The following is a 20,627-nucleotide window of genomic DNA, read 5'->3' as shown; positions in this document are numbered from 1 at the left end:
AGATGTGTGTGTTTTTTAACCTGAGTTTGTGGACAATTTGAGTAACCAGCAGCAAGCTTTTTGTGGGTTTAAATAAGGAGGATTATTTACTTCTGTGCTCACCCTGAAATCTAATGCTAAGGCACTCACTCCCACAGTCACACACAAACACTCTAAGGAAAGTACAGTCGAAGAGAATAGTATACTTTTACAGGTTATAAGCAAAATGAATAGTTCATAATTCACGGGATTGTCTTGTTCTGGAAAACACACATTGCAGGCCTGATGAAGGCGGTGACTTCACTCCTGGAGGGTAATTTAGGTGAATACAACAGCCAAAGTCATGCGCAGAAGTCATTTCAGAATTCTCTTGAAGGGCTAGACTTTCTTCAGCTCATGAAGTTAGTTGCTTGTAGTCTCGTTACCAGGAGGTCAGTTTGCTATATTGGTGGACCGAAAATGGAACAGGCTAGGAGACCTTGCAATGTTACAGCCCCTCGTTTTTTAAAGCATTAATGGTACTGCTGCTGTGTGTCTCTGAAGACAGCACTTAAAGATTACAAATGGCTGCCTTACCATATGACTCCTCAATTTCAGTTCCTTTTCCAAATATGGGTGGTGGTCTAAGATTGATTAGCCACATCCTGGTTTATTGTTCTAAGACATTCATCCTGATGGATGGCTAAGACAGCACTCACTCTTCTTCATTTCAAAAAAGACCCATTCAATTTGGGATCATTTTTGATGGTCTCAGGGTGTGCATAGTTATCACCTTTTCATCTGGTATGTGCCCTTTTACCTCTGTTAGACAGTGGGTCAGCTTTCGAATATACAGGGCAGGTCATCTGGTCTTCAGCAGCCATATTTGCAGCAGCATATGGTTCATTTTAAAAAGAAAAAGTTAATTTCAAAGAGCCACATTGAATAAAGTTTGTATCTTAAAAGTTAGGAATATGGTAGATCTTCTCTGGACATAACTCTTCCTTTTTCCTCAACCAAGGACTCTCCCCAACAGGGGTTGAGGGGCCTTGACCATATCTCTTCTATTTCATCCACTTTTGCCCTCATCTCTTCTCCTCAGGATTTCTCCTTGGCCTCACCTACCACCCCACCAGCCTCCGTATTCAAATGATCATCCACTGCCATTTCCGCCATCTCCGGCGTGATGTCAAAACTAAACACATCTTCCCCTCCCCTTTCAGCATTCCAAAAGGACCATTCCTTCTGTGATGTCCCAGTCCACTCCTCAAATCACTCCAAACACCCCCTCCCCATCCCATGACATATTTCTATGCAAGTGCAGAAAATGCAACACCAGCCCTTCTATCTCTTCCTTTCCCACCTTCCAAGGTCTCAAACACACCTTCCACCTGAAACAGAAATTTACTTGTACTTCTTCCAATTTAGTATAATGTATTCACTGCTCATAATGCAGTCTCCTCTATACTGGGAAGACCAAATGCAGATTGGATGCCTGCTTTGCAGAACACCTCTGTTCAGACCACAAGCATCACCCTGAGATTCCAGTCAGCTGTCATTTTGATTCCCCACCTTGGTCCGACTTCAGCTTCCTTCAATGTTCCACTGAAGCTTAATGTAAGTTTGAGATACAGCCCCTCATCTTTCCATTAGGCAGTTTACAACCTTTCCAGACTTAACATTGAGTTCAACAATTGCAGACCATAATCCCTGCCCCTATTTTGTTTTCCTTTCATTTTTCTCTTATTTTTTCTTTTGGATGGCAGCTGTTCATGGTTGCGCCATTCACACCTCCTCTAGATACATCTGTTGTTGCTATACTTGTCTAATTTCCATTTCCTTTGGCCTTGCACCATCAACCCTTCTGTCATTTAATCTCTCCTGCCTTTCACCCCATCACATACCTTCCCTTTTTTCCTTTATCCCATCATCCCCCACTTTCACTTGCTCAAGAGCTATAACATCTCTAACTTTTTCCAGTTCTAATCAAAAGTTAGCAAGTTGAAATGTCAGTTCTGTTTCTCTCTCCATAGATGCTGCCAGACCGCGGTGTATTTCCAGCATTTCCGGTTTCCATTCATGAAAAGATAACTTGAGTTTTTGCACTGGTTTTCCTAGCTTGTCACTTTGAAGTGGATAAGGTTACACACAAAGCACCATCACACCAAGGTGCATCTTTCATGAAAAATAATGTCACTTAAGTTGTCATTGTGATCAAACTAGCTCATACCAACCAACCTACATTTTACAGAGAATAATGTTGCAGCGAACGCAAGCACATAGCCCTGTATATTTTAAGTGAAAAACAACATTTCACTCCAACATTTCCCATCCTCACTTTAAACATTTGATACGAACATCCGGTAGAAAGTGAAACAATAGATAATGTTTCTGTGAATGAGCTGATTATAACTTGTATAACTCACAGGAGCTGATTATAATTCATAACTTTGTACAGTAACAGTTATAAAATGGCCTGACCTAATCAATGAACTTTATGTATCTTTCCCTTTAACAACTCAATTGCCAAGAACTGGCAGCAGCTTGCTGAACTGTTCAGCAATATCAGCTGTATTTCTGTCCTATGCAAGAGCAACCTTATATCTACAGAATTTACACAATGAGTAGTAATATAAATGGTCAGGGAACAAATAGTTATAAAATAGAGGTATAAAAGAACTGTTAAAAATGAAGCAAAAGGAACAACTATTAAATACAAATTAAATTGTGCAGCAATGTGCACAGCATCTAAAATAGAAGTGGAAATGAAAGCAATAATCCATAGCGAAAAACCAGATGCAGAAATAACAAAAATAAAGAGGACTAGCTACTAAATATTGCAGATTATAACATTATCAGAAAGGATAGGGAAGGGGTGATGTGGCAACCATATTATTTAGAAATAACAATGGCAGTGCAAAAAGGGACAAATAGGTTAGAAACAGAATCCATATGGATTGAATAAAAAGGTAAGGCATCGATCATGCTAATAGGGGTATAACTACAGACCATCTAATAGTGGAAAGGAGGTGGTGGAAGAGATATGTAACTCAATATGTGAAATAATTAAAGGAAAGTGACCTGTTCCAAACGGGTCAGATTGAAAAGCTTGCATAAAATCTCCCATAATTGTTATTTTAACAATCCCCAAAAGACTAGGAAGAGGTAGCCAAAGGGGTGCAGGAAATGAATTTCTTTTACAATGTGTGCAGGACTCCTTTCTTACCCAATAAGTAAAAAGCCCAACAACAGAGGAAGCACTGATAGATCTGGTATTGGGAAAGGAACCAGAACAGATAAAAGGAGTAAAAATCAGAAGAAAAGCTAGGCAATAACAGTCACAACATAAGAAGATTAAGCGAAGTAATAAATTGGAAAATAGCTGATTGAGTTTATGTGAAAGGAACTAGGGAAATAAACTAGAAAAAAATATTGACAAAAGAAATAGAACAGCAGTGCAACACATTTAAAAACAGTGATCAGAGTCCAAGAGAAATACATCCTATTAAAAAGCAAGAATAAATTTGCCAGTAATGATATATCATGGATGTAGGGAAGAGAAAGGAAGGAAGGGAAAATCTGAAACTGAAGAATGGTACACACCAAACACTTAGACAACAAAGAAGAAGATGGAAAAAGGGTTACAAAATGGTTAGGAAAAATGTCAAGAGAGAAACTATGAAATTGTACATGAGATTAGAGAAGGTCTTCAAAAAAGTTAAAGGAGTTAATTGATAAAGTACTCAAACTTGAACTACATAAATTCTGTTCCAGATGGATTGTCACAGAACAACTGGCAAAGGCACAATTATATAGAACACACGGTATATTCGGCCCAACCAATCCATGCCAGTGTTTATGTTCCATTCAAGCCTTCTACAGACAGATAGAAGAGAGTGGAGGTAATTGGGGTATTTTCAAGTTGGCAGGCTGTAACTAGTGGAGTGCAGCAAGGATCTATGCTGGGGCTCAGCTATTTACAATCTATATTAATGACTTACGCGAGTAGACAGAGTGTAATGTATTGAAGTTTGTTGACAATACAAAGCTGGGTGGGAATGCAAATTCTGAGGAGGACGCAAAGAGGCTGCAAAGAGATATAGACAGGTGGAATTCTCTACCACAGAGGGCTGTTGGAGGCCAAGTCACTGAATATATTTAAGAAGGAAATAGATAGATTTCTAGACTCTAAAGGCGTCAAGGGAAAGGGGAGAAAGTGGGAGTATGGCATTGAGATAGAGGATCAGCCATGATCATATTGAATGGCAGAGCAGGCTCAAAGGGCCAAATGACTTACTCCTGCTTCTATTTTCTATGTTTCTATGTTAAGTGAGTGGGCAACTTGCTGCATTTGGCACACACTTCTAAAGTGGGCAAGGTGGTATATGAAGCATAATGTGGGCAAGTGTGAGGTTATTCACTTTGGTCGTAAGAATAGAAAAGCAAAATATTTTTAATAAGGCATGAAACTGGTAAATGTTGATGTTCAGAGAGACGTTGGTGTACTTGTACATAGAACACAAAAAGTCAGCATGCAGGTACAGGCAGCAATTAGGTAAGCAAATGGCATGTTGACCATTATTGAAAGGGGATTGGAGTACAAGAATGAAGAAGTCTTGCTAAAATTATATCGGGCTTTGGTGAGACCACACCCGGAATACTGTGCACATATTTAAGGAAAGATATATTTGCATTAGACACAGTACGGTTAAGGTTCTCTAGATTGGTCCTTGGGATGAGAGGGTTGTCTTATGATGAGAGGATGAGTAAATTGTGTCTATATTCTCTGGAGTTCAAAAGAATGAGAGGTAATCTCATTGAAACATTCAAGATTATGAAGGTGCTTGACAGGGTCGATACTGAGACGTTGTTTCCCCTGGCTGGGGAATCTAGAATAAGAGGGCACAGTGTCAGGATAACGGATCAATGATTTTGGACTGAGACGAGGGGTAATTTCTTCACTCAAAGGGTTCTGAATCTTTGGAATTCTCTGCCCCAGAGGGTTGTGGATGCGTCATCATTGAATATATTTAAGGTTGAAGTAGACAGGTTTTTGGTCTCTCAGGGAATCAAAGGGTATGAGGAGCAGATAGGAAGGTGGAGTTAAAACATAAGATTAGCCATCATACTGAATGGCAGAGCAGGCACAAAGGACCACATGGTCTTCTCCTGCTCCTATTTCTCAAGTTCCTATATAAGTATCACTTTTTAGGTGTTCAAATGATTAAGTAGCGAGGTGTGCCAGATGCAGCTCTTTCAGAGTTATGGGAAAAATTCAAACTCAAACCAACTACATAGAATTATTTGTCAATTTGATTGCTCATTTCGTATTATGCACCAATTTGCCAAAAGTAACTTTAAAAAAAAAATAAGTAATGTGACTGTTCAGTTTTTTATTCACTCATTCAGCATTGGTGATTTTCAAACTGATTTTGATATATTCACTTTTAGGCAATCAGCTGTTTTATCTGTGACCTAAATAAGCCATTACTTCAGTTTATCACTATTTTATACCCAAAAAATTCTGACATTTTGAGGTGTGATGCCACGTGTGGCATTTCAGGTGTTTTTTTTTTAAAAAAACACAACACACCAAATACAAAAAGTATATAGATGGTATCCAATATTAGGGGGATTTAAAAAAACCCCACAGAGCAAAATTTTACCAGGGATTCAGAGGCGGGTTTGGAGGCGGGGATGCGGAGAGGGTACTGGGAAAATAGCAAAGAAAGACACTGTGTCAGTTCCCCAATGTGCTTCTTACACCTCCTGCTTTTCCCAGAGACAGATTCTATGCAGTGACAACAACTTGCCCAGTAGAGGCAGGGAGTCAATTTAGCTTGCTAAATGGCCGATTAGCAGCAAATTTCCAAGTGCAATGCATGAGTCCCAGACTGTCAGAACCTCAGCTACTCAGAGAAGGCAATGAGTAGGAGGTCAGAGCGCCATGAAAATAAGGTGTAATCTGATCATATAATGGTGTAAACAGCATGCTGTGGGCATCCACAGGCAGAGGCTTGCCATTGCAAAAGCAGCTCCTGGAGACTGCTCCACAGGCTGTGTTCAAGGTGCAGAGATGGCTGTCTGTTTCCTCATCCTTTTCTCATAGCCATTTCATTCCACCTTCCTTTGAGACATTTGCCTCAGTAGCACACTGCTGTGAAGGCTATCAGCACACTAATTAGCCCTCCCTCCCTTTCAACCCATTCAGCGCCCATAATTGGGCAGCACCTGGAGGCAGCCATCTAATTTGTCGCTTTCCAGAAAATTGACCCGGAAAGCACATTGTTCTAATGGACTGGGTTACGGACTCAAAAATGGCCCAGATGGCTAAAAAGATTGAGGGCAGAATTTTTAGCTTGGCAGGCGGGTGCATGCCCAACCCGGCCAAGCATGAAATGACGCACATGGACGTCGGCCAAGCATGCCGATGTCAACACGTAGTCGCGCGCCCGCCAACAATTAAAAGGCCTATTAAGGCCATTAAGTTATCAATTGTGCTTAATTTTTCACTGCCCATTCAACCTAATAGTTGATGGGCAGGCGAAAAGGCCAAGCGGCCTTTGCATTTTTTGGAAACCTTATCCACATGCGGGATGAGGTTCCAAAATCAAATACAAATGAAATAAAAATTTTAATTTTTAATTAAAAACATGCCCCTGCTCATGTGACAAAGTCACATGAGGGGACATGTTTCATTAAATTTTTCGGCTGTTTAATAATCTTTTCAATGTATTCTTCATCTCCCTAAGGCAGTTCAGTAAATCAGGCAGATTGTTCAGCACTCTTTCACATGCATGCATGAAGATCGGGCTAGGCCTGCTTGCCCTCCTCCCCCCGCCCACACAGGCAGCGCTTAGCGCTGGGTGAGCCTTAATTGGCCCACCAGCGTGAAATCGCGGTGCGCTGTCGATTGCGGGTGGTGGTCAACTTCCCGACCACACCCGCCCGCCCCCGCCGATCCCGCAAGCCGAGGGCAAAATTCTGCCCTCTATGTCTGGAAAATTCAGCCCATAATCTATACCGATTTTGAAAGGTAAATAACTGATACTTTGTTGTAGCGTTAAACACTTTAGTATTGGTTCAATGTGGAAAAATGCTTCGAATTCAATGTTAAAAAAAGTGAATTTAAATGATGATATAAATCAACTCCACAAATAACTCGCCAAATTTCAGCCAGGTTCTTTTGAGTGCCAGTCATGTATATCTTTAGCAAAACATCTTGCACTATGTATAAAGAACAGAAGGTCAGTATCAGAGACTTGCTCAAAATCATTATGATGTGCTGGTTCTTTGAAAGAGTCGTTGGGCTTAGCTCTACACCCCCGCTTTTTGTCATAATCATGAAAGTTCCTCATTCTCAAGTACTTATCCAACTCTCTAAAATTATTCATATAATCACCTTCCACTACCATTTCAGGTAAAGCATTCCAGATCCCAACCACTCAAAGAAAAAAAAATTCAAATCTTCTCTCCAATGACTGTACAAACTGCGTGGTCACAAATGGGGTACACTGTAAACATGCACAATGTGCTAATTAGATTACATTTTTGACTTATGAAACTTGAATTTATCCTTAGAGAAAAGGATAAATTACAGTCAATCAACTTGGTTGCTAAAAATGCAACATTGTGAAGCTAAATAACCTCCAACTTATTCTACAAACTCAAAATTAGAGGCTGGCACTGTAAGATTTTGAACTAAAGTGGCACTGCGCTATATCCAATTTATCCCAAATTATATTTATGTATTCTGAACACATAGAATACAGATGTATTCCACTAAATGTATGGTACATAATACTTTTAGACCAGTTTGAAAATTTTAGACCAGTTAAGGATATCTTCCCGCTCGGTCACAATGACTTCATTCTGGTCCTCCAGTTCTCTGATTTTCTTTTCAAATGATTCGTGTTCAGCCTTTAATCGTTCCACAGTTTCTTCTTTCTCTTCACTTACTCTAGGTAGATAAGCATATAAAAACACAAGAATTAGGTTTTAGCTATTTTTTTTAAACTGAAATGTTTCCAGCACTTAACCTTCATTCATATATTCTCCTCCATGTTTGATGAAAAGTAATTACTCTAGTTTCTCATTAGCACTTTCCACTGCAATTACAATGTCATACAGGATACTAGATTTTTGTCTCAATTCTTGGAATATGATGAGTTGGCTTCAGTAAGCCAGAGTGGTATCTAAACGATACAACTGGTTTTAATAATCATACCAAGTAGGCCAAAACACAGTTCAGCAACTCCTGTTGGAATGTTATGAATCCCAGTCAGGAAAGGTATCTGGCTTGCTTGCCTGCCAAGACCCTCAACAAATTATCCCAGTAAACTCACTGTCCAGGTTGTTACAATCCCTGTGGGAATCCATAAACCAAATGAACCAACTTTACCAAGTGATCCCTAAACAAATAAATTACCAAAAATGCAAGTGAAACATAAATTAACAAGCAAATACAGTCGGTACAAACTATAAATTACATATGGAACAGCAAATATCACAAAGATTGTCTCTCAGTTTCTGGGCAGTCCATTCCACTTGCACAACCAACATTCTCAGCCACAAAGTTCTTCTAACTCCAATCATCTTTGAAATTCCAGTCCCTTTGCTTTGAGGGCTGAGCCAGTTCTCCACAGGCAGTAGCATCCGCATTAACAGGGTTCTGTACTTGCAATCTTCTACACAATAGTGCATTTCTTTCCAGGACCTTCTCAACTCTCAGCTCCCATCAGTCATGATAGCATGGATCTACCAGGACCACTTACATGGTATTATCGATTCTGGGCTTTCACAGAACAGCAGCAGCAGTTCTAAATATGCTATCTGACCAGTCAAGAATCCAGTTCTTTAACTCGGCTCGCTGAACACCTCCTCGCAGATGACATGAAAATTGGTGGTGTCGTAAATAGTGAGGAGGAAAGCCTTAGATTACAGGACAATACAGATGGGCTGGTAAGATGGGCAGAGCAGTGGCAAATGGAATTTAATCCTGAGAAGTATGAGGTGATGCATTTTGGGAGGACTAACACGACAAGGGAATACACAATGAACGGTAGGACTCTAGGAAGTACATAGGATCAGAGGGACCTTGGTGTACATGTCCATAGATCCCTGAAAGCAGCAGCACAGGTAAATAAGGTGGTTAAGAAGGCATATGGGATTCTTGCCTTTATTAGCCGAGGCATGGAAGAGAAGAGCAGGGAGGTTATATTGGAGCTGTATAAAACGCTAGTTGGACCACAGCTGGAGTACTGTGTGCAGTTCTGGTCGCCACACTATGGGAAGAATGTGATTGCACTGGAGAGAGTGCAGAGGAGATGTTGCCTAGGCTGGAGCTTTTCGGCTATGAAGAGAGACTGGATAGGCTAGGGTTGTTTTCCTTAGAGCAGAGAAGGCTGAGGCGGGGGGGGGAACCTGATAGAGGCATACAAAACTATGAGGGGCATAGATAGGAAGAAATTTTTCCCCTTAGTGGAGGTGTCAATAACCAGGGGGTATAGATTTAAGGTAATGGGCAGGAGGTGAAGAGGGGATTTTGTTGGCAATGCTTCCAGGTAAAGGGTTGCTAGGTCACATTGACCTCTATTTCGAATTATCCAAAAATTATAAATGATCACATTACAATTGATACAAACTCCTAAAAGCCCCTTTCAAACATTTTCAAAACTAATTACAGATTCCCAAAACATGTTAAAGTAATTACAACATTTTCTTATTGTTGGTGCTTCCGGGTCAAAGGCTGTTATAAGGTCCATTTATGAAGAATCACTTGGACAAGGTACCAATTAGCCGGAACCACCTTTGGAGTTTTCATGGGTTAATTGTTTTACAAAAAAAGGCATCAACTTAAGAAATAAAACCGAATTTATCTACACTCCCCTATTACCTGTAATATATTTTAATATAGCAATCCCAAAAAAGCCATCAAAATACAGCCACAAAAATCTGCAAAAAAAAATCAAAATTTTCCAAGTATAAATGTTTTATTTATTCGTTCATAGGATGTGGGTTTTGCTGGCTAGGCCAGCATTTACAGCCCAAATCTAACTGCCCTTGAGAAGGTGGTGGTGAGTCACCTCCAGGAACCGTTGCAGTCCATGTGGTGTAGGTACAGCCACAGTGCTGCTAGGGAGGGAGTTCCAGGATTTTGAACAAGTACCAGTGAGGGAACAGCAATATAGTTACAAGTCAGGATGGTGTGTGGCTTGAGGGGAACTTGCAGGTGGTGATGTTCCCATGCATCTGCTGCCCTTGTCCTTCTAGGTGCTGGCGGTTGCAGTGTTGGAAGATGCTATTGAATGGGCCTTGGTGAGGTGCTACAATGCAACTTGTAGGTGGTACACACCACTGTCAGTGTGTGTCAGTGTTTGAAGGAGTTAAGGTGGTGGGGGGGGTGCCAATCAAATGGGCTTTGTCCTGGATGGTGCTAAGCTTAAGTGTTGTTGGAGCCGCACTCAACCAGGTGAGTTACTCGTTGCAGAATTCCCAGCCCTGATCTATTCTGTAGCCACATTGTTTATATGGCTGGTCCAGTTCAGTTTCTGGCCAATGGCAACCCCCACCACTGCCCACCCATGCCCCCACCCCCTCCAAGAAGGTGGATAGTGGGGGATTCAGCAATGGTAATGTCATGGGGAGATGGTTAGATTGTCTCTTGTTGGAGAGAGTCAATGCTTCGCAGCTGTGTTTCGCACATGTTATTTGCCACTTATCAGCCCAAGCCTGATCATTGTCCAGGTCTTGCTGCATATGGACATGGGTTGCTTCAGTATCTGAGGAGTTGCAAATGGTGCTGAACATTCTGCAGTCATCAACGAACATCCCCACTTCTGACCTTATGATAGAGGTTTGGTAATTGATGAAGCAGCTGAAGATGATTGCACTAGGACAACACCCCGAGGAACTCATGCAAAAACGTCCAGGGATGGAGGTGACTGACTTTCAACAACCACAACCATCTTCCTTTGTGCTAGGTGTGACTCTAACCAGTGGAGAGCTTTCCCCCTTGGTGCCACACAGTCAAATGGGGCTTTGATGTCAAGGGCAGTCACTCTCACCTCACCACCTGAGTTCAGCTCTGTTTTACATGTTTGAATCAAGGCTATAATGGGGCCAGGAGCAGAGTGTCCACAGCGGAACCCAAACTGAGCATCAGGAGTAAGTGCTGCTTGATAGCACTGTCGACGACTCCTTCCACCACTGCGCTAATGACTGACAGTAGACTGATGGGGCAGTAATGGTTGAGTTGGATTTGTTCTGCTTTTTGTGGACAGGACATACCTGGGCAATTTTCCAGTGTTGTAGCTGTTCTGGGACAGCTGGCTAGGGGTGCAGCTAACTCTGGAGCACAAGTCTTTAGCACTATTGCCAGAATGTTGTCATGGCCCACAGCCTCTGCAGTATCCAGTGCCTTCAGTCATTTCTTGATATCATGTGGAGTGAACTGAATTGGGTGAAGGCTGGCATCTGTGATGCTGAGACTCTCAGGAAGAGGGCAAGACGGATCATCCACACAGCACTTTTGGCTGAGGATGGTTGGAAAAGCTTCAATGTTGTGTTTTGCACTGATGTGCTGGGCTCCCCCATCATTGAGGATGGGGATATTTGTGGGACCTCCTCCTCCTCCAGTTAGTTGTTTAATTGTCCATTCACGAGTGAATGTGGCAGGACTGCAGAGCTGGGTCTGTTCCTTTGATTGTAGGATTGCTTAGCTCTGTCTATCACATGCTGCCTCTGCTGTTTGGCATGCAAGTACTCCTGTGTTGTAGCTTCACCAGGTTGTCAGCTTACTTTTTACGTATGCCTGATGCTACTTCTGACATGTCCCCCTGTACTCTTCATTGAAACAAGGTTGATCCCCCAGCTTGATGATAACAGTGGAGTGGGGGATTTGCCAGGCTATGAGGTTACAAATTGTGCTTGAATACAATTATGCTGCCGCTGATGGCCTATATTGCCTTATGGATGCCCATTTGTGTTGCTAGATCTGTTCTAAATCTATCCCATTTACCACGTTGGTAGTGCCACACATCATGATGGAGTGTATCCTCAATGTGAAGATGGGCCTTCATCTCCACAAGGTCCATGGGGTTGTCATTGCTACCAAAACTGCATGGATAGATGCAGCTGCACCAGGTAGATTGGTCAGGGCAAGGTCAAGTAGGTTTTTCCCTCGTTATTCCCTCACCCCCTGCCACAGTTCCAGTCTAGCAGCTACATTCTTTAGGACTCAGCCAGCTTGCTCATGAGTGCCCCTACTGAATCACTCTTGGTGATGGACATGGAAGTCCCCCAGTCTGTGCCTTTGCCACCCTCAGTGCTTCTTGCAATTGGTGTTCAACATGGAGGAGAACTGATTCATCAGCTGAGGGGTTTTCTTGCCTATTTGACCTGATGCCATAAGGCTTCTTGGGATCTGGAGTCAATGTTGAGAATTCCAAGGGCAGCTCCCTCCCAATTGTAAACCACTGTGCCTCTGCCTCTGATGGGTTGTCCTGCCGCTGAGACAGGGCCATACCCAGGAATAGTGATGGTGGTGCCTGGGACATTGTTTGTAAGCTTTAATTCCATGAGTATAGCCTGTGAGACAGTTCTACCAAATTCTTCCCAAAGAAAATCATTGTAGCTATATGTTCTGCAATCTAACACAATGAGAAATTCTAAAAAATAACTCACTTTAGTTCCTATTTGAGGAAGATGTAACACAGAGGTAACGATCCTGCCTCTGAGCCAGAAGATCAGGGCTCAAGTCCCACTCCAGGACTTGATGGCCAAGGGAAATGCATCATAACACGGCTAAACAAGTTGAGTATCATCTTATAAATCCTTCCAACATAAGCCAATTGCAGGCAGGAGCTGCGGTTGAGATTTCTGGTCAACCACGTGATGGAAAGAAGTAGGAGCCTCTACCATCACGATTCATAGCTCCAGGCTATAACATGCATGTAAAATTGGATGTTGCTACAGCAAATCGGACTCACTGGTGGGCCGGTTGGCTCAGTTAACTGGATGGCCAATTTGGAGCAGATTGGTGCCAACACCACAGGGTTCAATCCCCATTCCAGCTGGCGTGGATGTGGGATCTGCCTCCTTGCCCTACTCTCGGTGGGGATTGTGGCACTTTGGGTTGGACCAGCCTTTGGGCAGAGAACTCAAGGAGAAAAGGTTGTTCCGATGTTGCTACTGTAGTTGTCAATTTGTTCAATAAGTCACTCATCTTCACTTTCCATGCCCTTATGCCCAGCAAAATCTTACCGTCTCCTATCCCAATCATGCTTGTTGATATTGATCCTACCCTCACTCCCTCAGGTCTAACAGGTATATATTGATTGCATTTTTTGCACAACTTGCTTAATCATCATTTAACAGATCTGGTTGGACCACAGCATGTGCTATCAGGCCTCATTCTCCTCTGCTTCTTCCTCCCTTCTTCTTACCCACCAATCTATCCATTAGATTTTGAGATATATTGTTTATAGATGAAGAGGCTATAGGGGCGAAAACATTATCTCTGTCCGCCTCCAATGGGTATATACCTCCTTTTTTGGCTCTGTGCCCATGTTTTTGATTACACCCATGAAGCACTTAGGGTTTTAGTCTGTGGTAAAGGCACTATGTGGTTTGTTTGTGATACATCAGGATTTTAAAAAGTGATGCATATATTATTGCATGTTATTCTTAGCACTAAATGCTGGTTATTTGAATATCTTAAAATTATACAGTTTTCACAAGTTAAACTCTGGAATAGCAACCAAGGGAAATAGAGGAAGAGAAAAGGAAGCTCAGTACTAAAACATAAACATAGTGTCTCAATTCTGAACTAATACTGTTACAGATAGTCAACGTATCTTGCATTAATTCAATCATTTCGAACTTTAACCGCAAGCATAAGGTGCCCTTTGTCCTGAAGATGTTATGTGCTACGCAATAAATATTTTATGTTGATTATTACAAACATTTTACAAATGAGTTGGTCAGCAAATATTTCAGAAGCTACTAAACATTCATAAATGGTACTAACTACTCAGTCTCACTGCTAAATTATGTTGAGCTGGCTAGACTGTCTAAAAATTTTATCTGCTGAAACTGATAAGTGAAGGCAGCACAAAAATAGGTGAGACCTGGCCTGGCAATTTCTAATAGAATCAGCACCAATGATAGGGCAGAGATTATAAAATCATAAAGCACTGGAGGTGGCCATTTGGCCCATCCTACTTATGCTGGCTCTTTGAAAGAGCTATCTAATTAATACCACTACCCTGCACTTTCCTCCAGAGCCCTGCAAATTCTTCCTTTCAGATATACATCCAATTCCCTTTTGAAACTTATTATTGAATTGCTTCCAACTCCCTTTCAAGCAGTGCATTCTGAATCATAACAACACAGTGTAAAACACCACTATCTCCAAGTCACACATCAATCATACAACATGCCATTCCTACATCATTGCTGGATCAGAATCCTGGAAGTCCCCCTCTAACAGCACAGGCTGCAGCAGTTGGAAGAGATGGAGTGCTGAAGGCGATAGTGTGTGTACTCACTCTCCCCTTTTCCCTGGGCCATGTCTTTCCCCAGGAGGCATAGATTTAAGGTAAGGGGCAGGAGGTTTAGAGGGGATGTGAGGAAGAATTTTTTCACCCAGAGAGTGGTGTGAATCTGGAACTCACTGCCTGAAAGGGCAGTAGAGGCAGAATCCCTCATAATATTTAAGTATTGGATGTGCACTTGCGATGCCATGGCATACAAGGCTATGGGCCTAGTGCTGGAAAATGGAATTAGAATAGTTAGGTACTTGTTTGACTGGCGCAGACTCAATGGGGGCCGAAGAGCCTTTCTCTGTGCAGTAGACCTCTATGGCTGGTTCACCACTATCTTCTTAAGACAGTTTTAGACGGGTAGCAACACCTACATTCCATGAATGGTTGTTTTTAATTCTCCTAATGAGGTGAGGTAGCATTTGACAGAGCGTGGCATCGAGGCACCCTAGCAAAACTGAAATCAAGAAGAATCAGGGGGCAAACTCTCAGCTGGCTGGAGTCATACCTAGCACAAAGGAAGACGGTTGTAGTTGTTGGAAGTCAGTCATCTCAGTTCCTGGACATCACTGCAGGAGCTCCTCAGGGTAGTGTCCTTGGCCCAACCATCTTCAGCTGCTTCATCAATGACCTTCCTTCCAACATAAGGGCAGAAGTAAGGATCTTCACTGATGATTGCATAATGTTCAGCATCATTAGCCACTTCTCAGATACTGAAGCAGTCCAGGTTCAATTGCAGCAAGGCCTGGACACTATCCAGGCTTGGGTTGACAAATGACAAGTAACATCCTGACCACACAAGTGCCAGGCAATGACAATCGCCAACAAGGGATAACCTAACCACCTCTCCTTGACATTCAATGGCATTACCATCGCTGAATCCCCTGTCATCAACATCCTGGGGGGGGTTACCATTGACCAGAACCTGAAATGGACTAGCCTTATAAATACTGTGGCTACAAGAGCAGGTCAGAGGCTAGGAACCCTGCAGCAAGTGTCTCACCTCCTGACTCCCCAAAGTCTGTCCACCATCTACAAGGCACAAGTCAGGAGTGTGATGGAATGCTCTCCGCTCATCTGGATGAGCACAGCTCCAAGAACATTCAAGAAGCTTGACACCATCCAGGACAAAACCAACTTGAATGGCACTCCATCCACAAACATTCCACAAAATCCTGGAACTCCATCCCTAACAGCATTGTGGGTGTACCTACACCACACGGACTGCAGCGGTTCAAGGCGGCAGCTCACCGCAACCTTCTCAAGGGCAATTAGGGATAAATGCTGGCCTAGCCAGCGACACCCACAACACACCAATGAATTAAAAAAACATTCATTCCCTCCACTACCGAAGCACAGTGGCAGCAGTTTCTACCATCTACAAGATGCACTGCAGGAACTCACCAAGCCTCCTTAGACAGCACCTTCCAAACCCACGACAACTACTATCCATAAGGACATGGGCAGCAGGCACATGGGAACACCACCACCTGGAAGTTCCCCTCCAAGCCACTCACCATCCTGACTTGGAAATATATTGCCGTTCCTTCATTGGCGCAGGATCAATATCCTGGAACTCCCTTCTTAACAGCACTGTGGGTGTACCTACACCACATGGACTGCAATGGTTCAAGAAGGCAGCTCACCACCACCTTCTCAAGAGCAATAAATGCTGGCTTAGCCAGCAACACCCACATCCCACGAATGAATAAAAAAACACTAGGTTCTTTTGCTAATTACCTTAAATCTGTGTCATCTAACTATCAACCTACCTGCCAATTTAAACCAAGCAGCTTGACCCTGATTAGTCAAAGCATTGCCCTGAGGAATGAATCAGGCCTGGTTTAAATTTCAAACAATGTTTGGCAGTTAACTGTCAGTCACCATCACTGGTGCATTCCCCATGGCAACAGCACTTGCCAACCAGAGTTCGCTTCACAAACAATATAAATTGTTGTTTTCCCCTTATGATGGCATTCTTGCGAAGTGTTTTTATGCATGCAAGATGAAAATTTTAGACGTCTCTTTTTTCAGCAATACTCATTTCATTTATATTGCCGTCCTCAGTCTTCCTTCCAAAATGTGTCATGATTCTTATCCGTTTTAAATTTCATCAATCATGTGCCTGCCCATTTTATCAGTTTGTTCCTCATCGTTTACTACGCCGGAGTGGAGGCGCCAGCGAAAGCGGTATAAAAGGGCACGCAAAACAGAGGCCAAGACTGGAGAGAAGAGGCATACCTTCACTCAGGGCCTTCAGACAGTGGAGTTCGAAGTGACGTCACAATTCAAAAAGTGACGTGATGCAAGGGAGGTAGCTGATTGGTTAAGTAGGGTCAGGTGAGTACTTCCACTTTTTCTACTAATTAAACTGCTGCAGCCCATTAGCTTAAACAAAATAAGGTGAGCACCTTGGACTGTAGTGGGAGAGTTTGGAGTAGAACAAGGCCCCTAGCATAATTAGTATTCTTTAAAGGGAGTAACTAACGAGTTTAATCTAAAGGGAAGTCATGGCAACAGAGCTCGCACCCATGATATGCTCCTCCTGCGCTATATGGGGAGCCATGGACACTTGCAGGGTCCCTGGCGGCCATGTGTACAGGAAGCGTGTCCAGCTGCAGCTACTGGCTAACTGCATTTCAGAGCTAGAGCTATGGGTGGATTCACTGTGGAACATCTGCGATGCTGAGATTATCATGGACAGCACGTTCAGTGAGGTGATCACACCACAGCTAGCGGCTGAACAGGCAGAAAGGGGATGCATGACCACCTGGCAGAGTCGAAGGAGGCAGTTAGTGGTGGCTGACCACACCCCACCCCCCACACCCTCTCTAACAGATACTGTTTTGTTTACTGTTGGGGGAGACGACTTCTCAGGGGAAAGCAGCAGGAGCCAATCCATGGCACCACTGGTGGCTCTGCTGCACAAGAGGAGAGGAAGAAGAGTGGCAGAGCTATAATGATAGGGGATTTAATAGTAGGGAGGACAGGCGTTTCTACGGCAGCAAAAGAGACTCCAGGATGGTATGTTGCCTCCCTGGTGCCAGGGTCAAGGATGTCTTGGATAGGCTACAGGGCATTCTGAAGGGAGAGGGTGAACAGCCAGTGATCGTGGTACATATTGGTACCAACAACATAGGTTAAAAAAAGGGATGAGGTCTTACAAGCTGAATAGAGAGAGTAAGGATGTAAATTAAAAAGTAGGACCTCAAAAGGTAGTAATCTCAGGATTACTATCAGTGCCACGTGCTAGCAAGAGTAGAAATAACAGGATATATCAGATCAATATGTGGCCGAGGAAATGGTGTAAGGGGAGAGATTCAGATTCCTGGGACAATGGGACAGGTTCTGGGAAAGTTGGGACCAGTACAAACAGGACAGGTTGGATCTGGGCAGAACTGGGACTAAGGTACTTGGCGGGGGGGGGGGTTTGTTTGCTAGTGCGATCAGGGAGGGTTTAAACTAGAATGGCAGAGAATTAGGAACCTGAGCAGGGAGACAGAGGAGGGGGAGACAAGGATAGAAACAAAAGACAGAAAAGTAAGAAGCAAAAGTGGAAGGCAGAAAAAACAAAGGCAAAAAATAAATGGGATCATAGTGCAAAATAAAGCTAAGATGACTAGCAAGGTGAAAAACACAAGTATAAAGGCATTGTATCTTAATGCGCAGAGCATTCGCATTAAGGTAAATGAATTAACGACGCAAATAGTTAATAATAAACGGTTATGATATAGTTGCAATTACAGAGACATGGCTGCAGGGTGACCAAGGATGGGAACTGAACATCCAGGGGTATTCAATATTTAGGAAGGACAGACAAATAGGGAAAGATGGGGTAGCATTGTTAGTAAAGGAGGAAATCAATGCAATAGTGAGGAAGGATATTGGCTCAGAAAATCATGATGAGGAATCCGTTGGAGATAAGAAATACCAATGGGCAGAAAACGTTGGTGGGGGTTGTCTATAGACCCCAAACAGTTATGGAGATGTAAGGGAAGGTGTTAAACGGCAAATGAGAGGCGCATGCAATAAGGGTACAGCTGTAATTATGGGTGACTTTACTCTACATATAGTACTGCGGAGAAAGATTTCCTGGGGTGTGGACGTGATGGTTTTTTAGACCAATACGTTGAGGAACCAACCAGAGAGCAGGCTATCTTAGACTGGGTATTGTGCAACGAGAAAGGATTAATTCACAATCTTCCCCTTGGGGAAGGGCGACCATAAGACTGACCATGATAGAATTAGGATGGAGAGTGAAGAAGTTGAACCTGAAACTGGGGTCCTGAATCTAAATAAAAGGAAACTACGAGGGTACGAGGTGCGAGTTGGCAATGATGGATTGGGGAACCTTACTAAAAGGGTTGACAGTGGATAGGCAATGGCTAATTTTTAAGGAACATATGCATGACTTACAACAATTATTCATTCCTGTCTGGCGCAAAAATAAAACAGGAAAGATGGCTCAACCATGGCTTACAAAAGAAGTTAGGCATAGTATTAGATCCAAAGAGGAGACATAAAATTGCCAGAAAAAGCAGCAAGCCTGAGGATTGGGAGCAGTTTAGAATTCAGCAAAAGTGGACATAAAGATGGATCAAGAAGGGGAAAATGGAACATGAGAGTAAACTTGCAGGGAAGATAAAAACTTACTGTAAAAGCTTCTATAAATATATGTGAAGAGAAAAAGATTAGCAAAGACAAATTTAGGTCCCTTACAGTCAGAAACGGGGGAAATTATAATGGGGAACAAAAATGGCAGAAGAATTGAACACATATTTTGGTTCTGTCTTCACAAAAGAGGACACAAATAATTTCCCAGAAATGTTAGGAAACTAAGGGTCTAGTGAGAGGGAGGGATTGAAGAAAATCAGTATTAGTTTTTTTTAAAAATGGTGCTAGAGAAATTAATGGGGTGAAATGTTGAAAAATGCCCAGGGCCTGATAATCTACATTCCAGAGTACTAAAGGAAGTGACCCTGGAAATAGTGGATGCATTGGTGGTCATCTTCCAAAATTATATACACTCTGGAGCAGTTCCTACAGATTGGGGGGGGGCAAATGTAACCCCACTATTTAAAAAAGGAGGGAGAAAAAATAACTTACAGACACTTAGCCTAATATCAGTAGTGGAGAAAATGCTAGAATCTACTATAAAAGACATGGTAACAGAACACTTGGAAAGCATTAACAGGATTAGGCAAAATCAGCATGGGTTTATGAAAGGGAAATCATGCTTAACTAATCTACTGGAGTTTTTTTGAGGATGTAACTAGTAGAATAGATAAGGGAGAACCAGTGGATATGGTGTATTTAGATTTCAAGAAGGCTTTTGATAAGGTCCCATATAAGAGGCTAGTGGGCAAAATTAAAGCACATGGGGTTGGGGGTAATATACTGGCATGGATTGAGAATTGGTTGACTGACCGGAAACACTGAGAATAGATTGGTCTTTTTCCAGGTGGCAGGCAATGACTAGTGGTGCACCACAGGGATCAATGCTTAGGCCCCAACTATTCACGATATATATATATATATAAATGACTTGGATGAGGGAACCAACTGCAATATTTCCACTGACGACACAAAACTGGGCAGGGTTGTGAGGAAGATGCAAGGAGGCTTCAGGCTGATTTAGACAAGTTGTGTGTATGGACAAACACTTGGCAGATGCAGTATAACATGGATAAATGTGAAGTCATGTGCTTTGGTGTGAAAAACAGAAAGGCAGAGTATTATTTAAATGGTGATATATTGGGAAATGTGGGTGTACGAAGGGATCTGGATGTCCTTGTACACCAGTCAATGTAAGTTAACAGGCAGGTGCAGCAAGCAATTAGGAAAGCAAATGGTATGTTGGCCTTCATTGCAAGAGGATCAGTTCAGAAGTAGGGATGTCTTACTGCAGTTATACAGGGCCTTGGTGAGACCACACCTGGAGTATTGCGTGCAGTTTTGGTCTCCCTGCCTAAGAAAGGATAGACTTGCTATAGAGGGAGTGCAGCGAGGGCTCACTAGACTGATACCGGGGATGGCAGGACTGTCATATGAGGAGAGATTGGTTTGACTGGACCTGTATTCACTAGAATTTAGAAGAATGAGAGGGGATCTGATTGAAACATAAAA

The 20,627-nt window shown here is 42.7% G+C and overlaps 1 protein-coding gene across 5 annotated transcripts in view; it reads right to left on the bottom strand.

Moving 5' to 3' along the window:
- The window catches only part of kiaa1328 (KIAA1328 ortholog), a 275,580-nt gene that overhangs the window by 200,711 nt on the left and 54,242 nt on the right, over positions 1-20,627 (bottom strand). For all 5 annotated transcript variants that reach the window (XM_078551400.1, XM_078551422.1, XM_078551406.1 and 2 more), the window contains one exon: positions 7,803-7,918. In XM_078551400.1, coding sequence (XP_078407526.1) covers positions 7,803-7,918 — 116 coding nt within the window. The remainder of the gene's footprint in view (positions 1-7,802; positions 7,919-20,627) is intronic.

This window comes from Cetorhinus maximus, chromosome 1 (assembly GCF_964194155.1).
Source record: "Cetorhinus maximus chromosome 1, sCetMax3.hap1.1, whole genome shotgun sequence".
Lineage (NCBI taxonomy): Eukaryota > Metazoa > Chordata > Chondrichthyes > Lamniformes > Cetorhinidae > Cetorhinus > Cetorhinus maximus.
This window is presented reverse-complemented; position numbering and strand designations above follow the sequence as displayed.